General features: G+C 39.4%; 1 protein-coding gene across 2 annotated transcripts in view; it reads left to right on the plus strand.

Annotated features, from left to right (window-relative positions):
- The window catches only part of PROS1 (protein S (alpha)), a 43641-nt gene extending 39467 nt beyond the window's left edge, over positions 1–4174 (plus strand). The window contains exons 12-15 of one of the 2 annotated variants that reach the window (XM_018568885.1): positions 40–208; positions 308–459; positions 1208–1439; positions 3815–4174. In XM_018568885.1, the coding sequence (XP_018424387.1) occupies positions 40–208; positions 308–459; positions 1208–1439; positions 3815–3957 (696 nt within the window). In that variant the 3' untranslated portion in view covers positions 3958–4174. Of the gene's footprint in view, positions 1–39; positions 213–307; positions 460–1207; positions 1440–3814 lie in introns of both variants that reach the window. The other variant, XM_018568886.1, reaches the window with a different exon arrangement.
- Positions 4175–10515: the final 6341 nt, after the last annotated feature.

Raw genomic sequence — 10515 nt, forward strand, 5'->3', positions numbered from 1 at the left:
TATATATATATATATATTTATATATTTCACACTCTTTAGATTAACCCCCGACTGGATGGCTGTATCCGCGGATGGAACCTGATGAATCAAGGAGCACTGGGTGTCAAGGAATTTATTCAAGGAAAGCAGAGTAAGCATTGCTTGGTGGATGTGGAGGACGGCTCCTACTACCCTGGAGGAGGACTGGCACACTTCATACTGAACTACAGTAAGTCAGTGCCTTACATTTTATGCATGCATTTATTTTTTCAGTTACATTGTGGCATTGCCTGTTTACATAGATATAATTCATAATTGTTCCTTATAGCTGACAGCACGTCAGTCGAAGGAGATTGGGCAGTGAATATTACTCTGGACATTAGGTCATCAACAGGCACTGGGGTGATGGTTGCGCTAGTTAAGGAAAACACCGTGCCATTGGCAGTAGCTGTGGAGGACCAGTCATCTGACATTGTGCAAGTATGTCTACAGATTTGTTTCTTATATACGGTACATTATAATTATTACTTTTGTTACAAACGTGCCTTCTTGATACCAACAATTTAGCAGGAAGCATTAAAGTGACATTAAAGTCAAAAATCTTTTTCCTTCCCCCCAAAGTTAATGTAAGCACTTACCTTAAATGATGTTTCTTAATCCGATCTTTCTCTTCTTTCCTGTCCTTTTCATCTGTTCCTCCAGCGCTGCTGCGGGTCTCCGATCCAGCGCTGACTCCTCTGAGCTTTCTGGCACTTCCTGACCCATGGTGTCTGCATGCGGGTGCACACGTCCATAGACTTACCTTGTGTTTCTCCTCGCGTCCCGGCCGAAAATGTGAACTGCGCATGCGCCCGCCCCAAGATGCTTTGCGGCCGCCTGAGATTTTTCACATTTTTGGACAGGAGCGCGCAGGGAAGACACAGGTAAATATTAACCCTTTTCAAAGCGTTTTTTTTTACACTTTTTGCATATATCTACTTTTTGCTAGCAGTAGATATATGCAAAAATGGAGGATTTAATGACCCTTTAAGACTGATATAATATTGATTTGCATATTATAAATTGGATTTTCCTTATGACCTGCAGATGTATCCAGTCACCTCTTGCCATCTTGACATTGATGCTACTGAATTCATCATCAAAGCTCTACGCCTTGAAAATGCAATAAATGGCAATGAATGAGCTAAATGTATGCCGTAATAAACTTTGTTTAACTCTTCTTTTTAAGGACATCATTGTCAGTATCGAAGACATCACAGTGGCACGACTGTCAACAAAAAGGATATGTACTGACAATACACTCTTGGTTACCCTTACAATTACAAAGTCAGCTCTCAATATCATATCCAGTTCCTACACTGAAATCCGCTATGTGGACAAAGAAGAAATGAAGACGCAGTTGTCAATTTTGGATCAGGCAATGAAAGGACATCTGGATACATATTTAGGAGGAATTCCAGGTATTTTTATTTCCTGCCACTATGTTTATTTAAAAAAAGAAGCCCCAGAAAAACTTTTTTTTTTATCCCTAGCATCCCCCCCCCCCCCCCCGCACGGTTAAAAGTTAGTTTCTTTTTTTTTTTTCCCCCAACCCCCCCCCCCCCCTGCAAGAGTTAAGAGTTTGTTCCTTTTTGTCTAGGTTAAAAAATAATAAAGTTATACTCACCCGATCCTCTGAGCTCTGCTCTGACCAGAGCTGGGGGAGTGAGGCTCTAGGGACCGGTCTAAGAACAAGCCGGATCAGAGCATCAGGTTAGTATAACTTTTTTTAACCTAGACAAAAACAAGTAGTGAACCTATTCATTGTGGGGAAAGCCCCACTGCAAGTGTTAATAAATGTTTTCCTAGAGTCCTTCTTTAGACATGCACCACCTACTATGTTGCCTCTGACCGGACCTGCAGTAGTGCAGATCCCCTTTTGATGTTGAAGCAGATAGAGTGGAGTGAGGCAAGGTGAGATCTCAGGCTGAATGTTTGTTGCTTCAGTAGGGAGCTCTCCCCCTGGCTGTCCCAAATGAGAGCCAGGGCATTGCTGTGAGATGAACAACCTGGTCTTTGTTTCTGACTTCTCCATATATTCCTATGAAAAATGTGGTATCACTAGCCACCAACTGGATTTTGATTAGCAGTATGATGAGGGGTTGCTTTACAGGGTTGGGGTCCTGAGTTCAGTTGTCAGTCACACAAAAGCACTGCGTAGGATTTGTGTGTTACACCCATGTTTATGTGTGGTTTCCTTTGGGTGTTTTGGTTTCCTATCACAATCAATAAAGTCTACATCTTGGTCAGTTTAAAATTGTCCTTGGTGTTTGCACAATTTTAAATAAAGAGTACCTGTCAGGAAAGGGAGACAAAAAGTCCAGGTCATAGCAGTGCCCTGGTTTTCATCATAAGACACGACAATGGTTGGCAATCCCCTGTTGCAGAACTGTCAGGGGATGAACCCTACCCTAAAGTCTGATATACTCCAACCAAAACTAAAAAAAAGCAGCTAAGACCACTTATGCATTGGGATTGGTTAAATATTTGCTAAAACACTTTGCCTTATTTATTATCAAAGTGTCTGAGAACTATCAGCAAATCAAATCAAGCTTTAATTTACCAACTGTCATTTACTGCCACAGATATAAATCTAGTTAGTTGCCATGATGTAACACTCTCACAAAACTACTCAATAAAGCCAGTGTAAGCACCAGTGTTTCCAGGTCCTCTCAGTTGTTATGCAGAGAGTCTAAAGCAGAAGTCCTCTTTTCATTTATTGATTTGTTGTATTCATGTCTTTGCTCAGAAAATACAGGCACTACCTCTTTGGGCCTGTGTCAATGGGCTTTGGGCTTGTGTTGATGTCATTGATGTGTTTAATACCAATCTAAAACGCTTCTAAGATCATTTAGAATTCATTTACAAGTGCATTTGATTTGCAGTTAACCCACTTCTGACCTGAATTTGACCTTCTTCAAGCAGATTTTGTGTTCCCATAGACGTGTGGAAATGCAAAACCTGTTTGAAGCAAACAAAAGCCCTTATGGTAATACACAAATATGTATTTAGCTGTGCCTAGCGTTCAACTGTAAAGCAGAACTAAAGTCCGATGGGTGGGCTCTTGCCATAATGTGAACATGCTTACATATTATGGCACACTTACCTGGGAGATTGCCTTCCTACAGCCATCCTCACAGTCAACCGCTGCCATCTTCTCCACCACTTTTCCAGGTTCTGCATCACTCTTCTATGGCCATTAAATGGCCACTTATGATGTTACTCCTGTGCATGTACATAAGAATTACATTGTCCCGCAACCTAGCTCCATTCTTAGCATTTGACTTAACACACCTTTTCTTACAAAAACTAGACACATAAGCCGACAAAAAATTAGTTTCATATCGTTTCATTTTGGGTTTTTCGTTCTATGGGGTTTCTGGTCCAAACGTTGTTTCGTTTCGCTATTTGGATCTTTCAGAATTTCATTTTAGTTTCAGACGGGGTTTTCTGATTGGCCAGAGAACATTCACATGTCCAATTTAGTTTAATTTTGAACGAAATTCAGATGACCTGAAATTTTGTTAAAAGAACATTCGGATTTGTTTGCATTTGGCCTCATTGGAATTCGGACCTTTGAATTCATTCAAATGTCCAAATTCAGAAAGAAACAAAATTTACATATCTACCAAAAACCATTACCTGCTAGCAATTTTTTATTTTAGGAGTATAGTTCTGATTTCAGACCACATTCTGCTAAACCTATTTGAATCCAGGTGTAGATGTAGGGTTTGATTAAAATGAATTATAATGGTTGCTGGAAAATGACTAACACAACATTTAATATTATCTGCAGATATTCCGCTTACCACTACGCCTGTCTCTGCCTTCTACACTGGTTGTATGGATGTGACCATTAATGGAAATCTGATAGACCTGGATGAAGCTGTGCTCAAGCAAAATGACATCCGATCACATTCCTGTCCTTTAGTTTCATAGTGTCCAGGAACCGTTTGCTTTTCTTTTTTTGTAATTTCATTTATTTTATTTTTTTAGCGCCTACTACTGAATTACCAAACCCATTTGATAACAGATGTGCCAGAATTAAACATTCTTTACAATTGTACTTTTACTATACTGTGATGTACTGAGTGCCGAAAATCTTTCCTATGTTTTTTTTCCAGCAATGGGAAATGTTTTGTAACATCTCATTTAAAACAAAGTTAACTTGATAAAAAATACCATGTTTTCTTTTTTTTCTTTTTTTTTAAGTTAAATAAGAAGTCTACTAAAGCCTATTTCCTTTAAATCAGTGGCATAATATAACCTACCTTATGTATGATGTCTCAATGAAGAACAGTCTCTAATGGAATCCTAGCAACCAGTCAGCCCTTCCCTTTTTTGTTCCCTAGGGTAAGTTGTAAAGAGCATGTAAAGCATACACTGATTAGTTGTTAAGATGACGTCAGGTAAAAGCAAATGATGCCACAGTTTTTATCATTCTTTGTAGTAAAGGGGTTATGTAGAAACGCATTAAAAGTGCTTCTAATTGTTATAAGCATTCACGATTGCCCAAAGAGCTTTTCAAACATGTTAGGTACAATAACCAATCACTTCTTTATTTATAGAGAGATATGCTGGAACTGCCACTGCACTAACACCTCTTATACCCATTGACTGAATCAGAAAAAGTTCAAAGCAGTGGCAGTAGCTCATTTATAATGAGGGAGATGTCTTGTCATTATCATCCTTGATAAAATCTAAACATGACCACCACTTTACTTGGAGCTGGTTGGAGTTTACACTGCACACTCCTTTCTCCTTTCCTTATGCAGGTTATTTTATATCATACTACCTTCACAATGCTTATACTATGTAATCAAAAGTAGCAAACCTTGCAGCAACGTTATGAGAAAGGCCCTCTTCTGTTCATAAATGACTGTGCCAGCTCCATAGGAACTTCAGTGGATCTCAACCTTACTGAACACATTTGAGATGAATTGTAAGATTTCCAAAGTAGGTCTTCACGTCCAACATCGATACCTGACCTCACAAATGCTAATTTGGTGGGGGCACACATTCCCACAAACAGACTCCAAATTGTTTTAAAAAGCCTTCCCAGAAGAGTGGAGGCCGATATAGCCCCAAAGGAGAAGGTGGCACTCCATATAAATATGAATGGTTTTAGAATAGGATGTTCAACAAGTTTATGTGTGATGGTCAGGTATCCTCAGAATTTGGCCATATAGTGTATATATCGGTGTTGTTTTCCGACACTAGGATTCCTTTGCTGTACCTCTGAAAATATATTAGGTTGTATGGCACTTTGTAGCACCAGTGTTCCTATTGCCAATGTCCTGCAAAGATGGAGAATAATAAAGTTAAAATATATTTGAAGTGAGAGCAGAAAAATAAAAATGTCTTTCCTGATCCCTCAACATCTTTTTTTAATAAACACTAATTATTAAAATGATCCATCTGTCAATTCCCACGATGTCTTTCAGATTATGTTTCAATTACAGTTCCCATATGAAAACTTTCTTATAATAGAATAATCCTCTTGAAACAACTGCTTGGCATACATGAATAAACTACACATTTTATTTGGAAGAGAAACTGTGCTCAGGGCTTTTTATAACTGGAACTGGGATAAAGATCATTCACCCTTGTAACACAATTAATCTTTAATTTTTAAGGCAAATTGCATGTAAAGGCTAGTATGGTGACCAAAAAGCTATAAAAGCAGGTTGTTGTCTAAGACAGTATTTATTTACAGTCATATGTCCAAACCCTCTGGAGCAGCACTTTTACCTGCAAACGGTACATCTGACAGTTTGTTCATACTAGAACAGTAATTGAGAGAGCCCCTTTTATGCTGGCATGGAGTGACTCTGTGAGAATCAGAAGGATCAGGATGAAGCACTGGAGCAGTGTGGTTGTCTCGTTAAAGTGTCTCTAAAGCCAACACCATCTCACGCTGGCTCCAGCCACTTGCAGATTCAGATCAGCGTCCCTGGTTACCTGTCTTTATGACGAGAGCTTAGGCTCTTACCTTAGCTAGTGATATGAAAGCCGACTCTGCTAAGCTCTCATCTTAATGACAGAACAAATTAACCTGTGTACTTGCGCTGAGAGGAATTCCCCCTAACCCGACCAGCTGCAACAATGTGTGGTTTCAAAACCTAAGTGATACAAGTAGCAAGTGTGTTGCGTTAGGTCTATAAAAAACAGTGATCTAACTAATTGATTATCTATATGAACAGAAAAAGTCCTAACTGCAACAAATGTCCGTGAAGACCAAATAGCTCTGTGTTGTAATTCACGGGCATTTGTTGCAGTTATGACTTTTTGCGCTCCTATAGATCATCAATTAGTTAGATCACTGTTTGTTATAGACATAACGCAACACACTTGCTACTTGTTTAATGACAGAACAGCGTCTGCTGGTTACTAGGTAACTAGCGGACACTGTTCTGTGATCAGGATGAGAGCTTAGTAGAGTCGGCTTTCATATCCCCGCCGGGCTCCGACAAGGTATCGGAGGAACCGAACAGAATAGCGGAATGGAATGCTGCTCGGAGGCATTCAGCTATTCACTCACTGCTGTTCGGCCCCTATGGTAATAGACCGAACAGCAGCGAGTAGCCTGCCAGAGGATCGGCTCAGCCGATCCAGATGTTGGATCAGCTGAGACTAACCCCTTCTGCACTTCGGCTCAGCTGAACTTACAGAGCATGTTTGGCTGACCGAAGGCAGCCAAAGGCAGCCGATGTATGGCTAATTTCAGCTGATGTATGGCTGAAATCAACCGTACTGAGCTGGAGAGAATAGCTGAACGTCGTTCGGCTCTGTTCACTTCGGCTCGGTTTATTGTGAATAACCCTCTTAGTCACTCAAAGCTAAGCCTGAAAAAATGCTAAAGACAAGGAATCCCATTCATTTCTATGGCCCCTGTTCACACCTGAGTGTTTTGTCACAAGCAGAAAAAAAACGCCTGTTTCCGCAAAAAGTACATATGATACTGTTTGGCACATTACTATGCATTTGGCTCCCATAGACTTCAGTGAGAAACTTTGTCCGACAAAATGTGTGACAAAATGCTCAGGTGAGGATAGGGGACATGGAAATGAATGGGATTCCTTGTCTTAAAGGTGTTCTAAACCCTCCGTTTTTTTGCCTATATCTACTGCTAGCAGGCAGTGGTTTACACTTACCCTGTTTTTAGCAGGCAGTAGATATAGGCAAAAAGTAAAAAAACAAAAACGCTTTAACAGTGGTTTACACTTACCCTGTTTTCACCGCACGCTCCCGCCCGAGAATCAGAAACTGCTCAGGCGGCCGCAAAGCATCTTAGGGCGGGCGCATGTGCAGTTTGGATTTTCAGGCGGGAGACGAGCAGAGATGCAAGGTAAGTCTATGGACGCGTGCACCCGCATGCAGACACCGCTGGATCGGAAGTGCCTGCAAGCAGAGAGGAGTCAGCGCTGGATCGGAGAGCCGCCGCACCGCTGAAGGGTCAGATGAAAACATCAGGAAAGAAGAGGAAGATCGGATTAAGAAACCTCATTTAGGGTAAATGCTAACATTAGGGGGAGGGAAACAATTTTTAATGTCACTTTAAGAATTTTGTTGCGCTTAGCTTTGACTGACAAAATGCCTAGGTGTGAACAGGGCTTTAGAAAGCCAGGCAGCTAGTATTCTTAGACAGGGGTCAGCACATGTCACATCTCTGTTTCTCTCAGTACAGGTTTCCTTTTTATAGTGAAACTGAATGCATGTAGACAGGAAGTGGTTGGAATAAAAGTGCAGAAGATCAGTAGCACAGAGATGAAACAAAGAAAGAAAAAAGGTTTTTATGAAAAAAAACCCAAGGTGGTTGCTTATGATATGCAGTGCTTTAAGACATTAACTATCAGCCACTTAGGGTTCACATCTACTTTAAATTACAAAATATCTGACTATTTACAACACAACCTTGGTCATCATGGAGTTTGTATGTTCTCCCTGTGGATTACCTCCATGTAACATTGTTGTATAGTATTTGAGGTTGAATAAAGACAGGGATCCACCGAGTTCAACCTTATGTGTAGGTGTGTGCAGAGCGTGTGTGTGTGTGTGTGTGTGTGTGTATATGAGTCCCTGTGTGGACCTAGGTTTTAAGAGTACCTCTACCCCTGTATGTTACGTTCTCTGAGGAAGGTATCTAAATTATTTTTGAAGGATTCAATACTCTCTGCTGATACTACTGCTTGTGGGAGAGAGTTCCAAATTTGAACCACCCTAACTGAAAAGAAGCCCCTCCACCCTGTGTGGTTAAATTATTTCTCCACCAATTTTAGGTGGTGGCCACTAGTCCTTGTTAGAGAGTTAGAGAGTTTACTGTAAAAGTTTACTGCTGCCATCACCACTACACATTTTGTACATTAAAATCATGTCACCTCATGTGAACTACTTTGCTTTGTAAATGGCGCTACGGTGTGGGTGTTGACATGTGTATGACTAGGTGGGTGAATAATATATGATATATTAATGCATCTTTCATGCATCGTACTCGTTTGATTTGCCTGAAGATGTATTAATTTGTCCAATTTGCAGAAAGTTACACAGTTCATGAATCTAGCCAATCAACAGTAAAGGACTCCATGAGACTCAACAAACCTCACAAATCTTTGTGCACGTATTCAGGTGAACAAACAAAATGTGCAGATTGCCAAAAAACTGAGGTTTGCCAAAATTGTCTGATTTGGATATTAATTCCCTAATCTCCAGCATGCACATCAAATCACAAATCCATTCCAGGCCTGATATTGGGGTCTACATAAAACACTGCAGTAAATGTCAGCACTATAGAAATGTCAAATATAAACAAGCTTATAATGAAATAAGCATACAGTGTACAGGTTCTCTAGGAGCTGAATAGTAGAACAGAAAGCTGTTTGGACAAGTTCCTGGTATGTAAATGGTAGTTTCATATATGCACAGGGAAGGCTGAAAGCAGGTATTCAGCTATCAAGGCCATGAACCGTTGTATGTTCTAGCAGAGCCTATGTGTACAACGGAAATATATTAATCCTAAGGTTAAATTCATGTAATTCTTTAAAATAAAGTTGTATTGATTTGCCAGTTCAGAAAAGGATAAAACCACTGAGGAATACTCTTGTCCCTACGAGTGACAGACTGCACAATGTAGTCTATGTTTGAGCAGTTAATATTTGTATTTATTTATGCTTTTCTCGCACAGTTGTGTGCTTTGATTCACATACTCTACATCTTCTTTCCACTGGGTGGTGCTGGTGGGTTTTCATAGATTTTTTTTTTTTGGTGGTCTTTGGCTTTATATTATTAAAAACATATTAAATCAAATAATTAACCTCTTCGTAATGGGGGTCTTGTAAGCTTTTTTGGATGAGGCATTCTGTTCTTTTTTTTTCAGAGTCTATTTGTGTTGTGATAATGGGTGGTAAAATGTGTGTATTGGTGCAATGCATGGTAATGCTCAAAAAGTGCAATGCGGTACCATTCAATTAGAATGCCGCCCCAATGAACCTTGGCAGAGCACTGTAACACATTTTCATTTAAGACACTGCAAAATATAGAACAATCCGTGTATTGTTGTGCACTACACTAATAATAAAATAGGACATGTCGCTTAAAATATGTGTCACATTCAAAACAAATGCGCTGCCTTAACACGCTAAGGCATGAAATAATTCATGTTGATGTGCGTTAAGTAACACACCCCAATGCATCAGACCAGTCTGAATAAGCCCGAAGGTTTCTAGACTTATATGCCTCTCTGCTCACTGACTAAAGCAAAGACAAAACACTACAATGGACACCTAGGAAAATGTCAAGATTTTTCTCTTCATAAATTAGAACCAAAAACAGGAGGCGCTGATTGGTTACTAGAGGGGATACAATTATTTCAGATGCTTTTGTATATGTGGCCCAGTAAAGTATCTTTTCCCTCTCTCTACATCGTCCATGCATAAGCAACAAGGCATATTTATTATCACAAATCAATATATAGGAACTCTTTTGCTGAAAATTAAATCAAACAATAAAAATAAAAGCAAACATATGATTAGCTGCTTTTTTTTTTTTTATTTGTTGTTATCGCCATTAGGCCTATTCTTTCACTTTTCTTGCCAAAAAATGTATTTAATACAACTCTTGGTACCAGTTTAATTAACATAAAGCTTGCTTTGGTCTAGGCACTTGTCCTTAGTACAACAATAATATCTTCTCAATATCCATACAAAGGGATGGCAGAATAAATGTAGATTTAGCTAGCTTTGGTGGTTCATCACTTTTACCCTTCTGCAAGAAAGTTGTGTCCCTCAACATTTTCTCCCATTGCAAAACTTGAATAAATTATAAATATGGACAGATTAAAGTGAATTCATAGAATGACTATATAGGTATGCTGTAGTATAGTAATGCTATAGTAAAGCTATGTGCTATAGTAATTATACACTGATGGGTAATCTGAGCACCTCACAATGCCATTTGCCATTCACAGATAAAATAAATTCATAGACTACTGCAGAGTATAAT

The sequence above is a fragment of the Nanorana parkeri genome, unplaced genomic scaffold (genome assembly GCF_000935625.1).
Source record: "Nanorana parkeri isolate BGI_ZX_2015 unplaced genomic scaffold, ASM93562v1 scaffold1258, whole genome shotgun sequence".
Classification (NCBI taxonomy): domain Eukaryota; kingdom Metazoa; phylum Chordata; class Amphibia; order Anura; family Dicroglossidae; genus Nanorana; species Nanorana parkeri.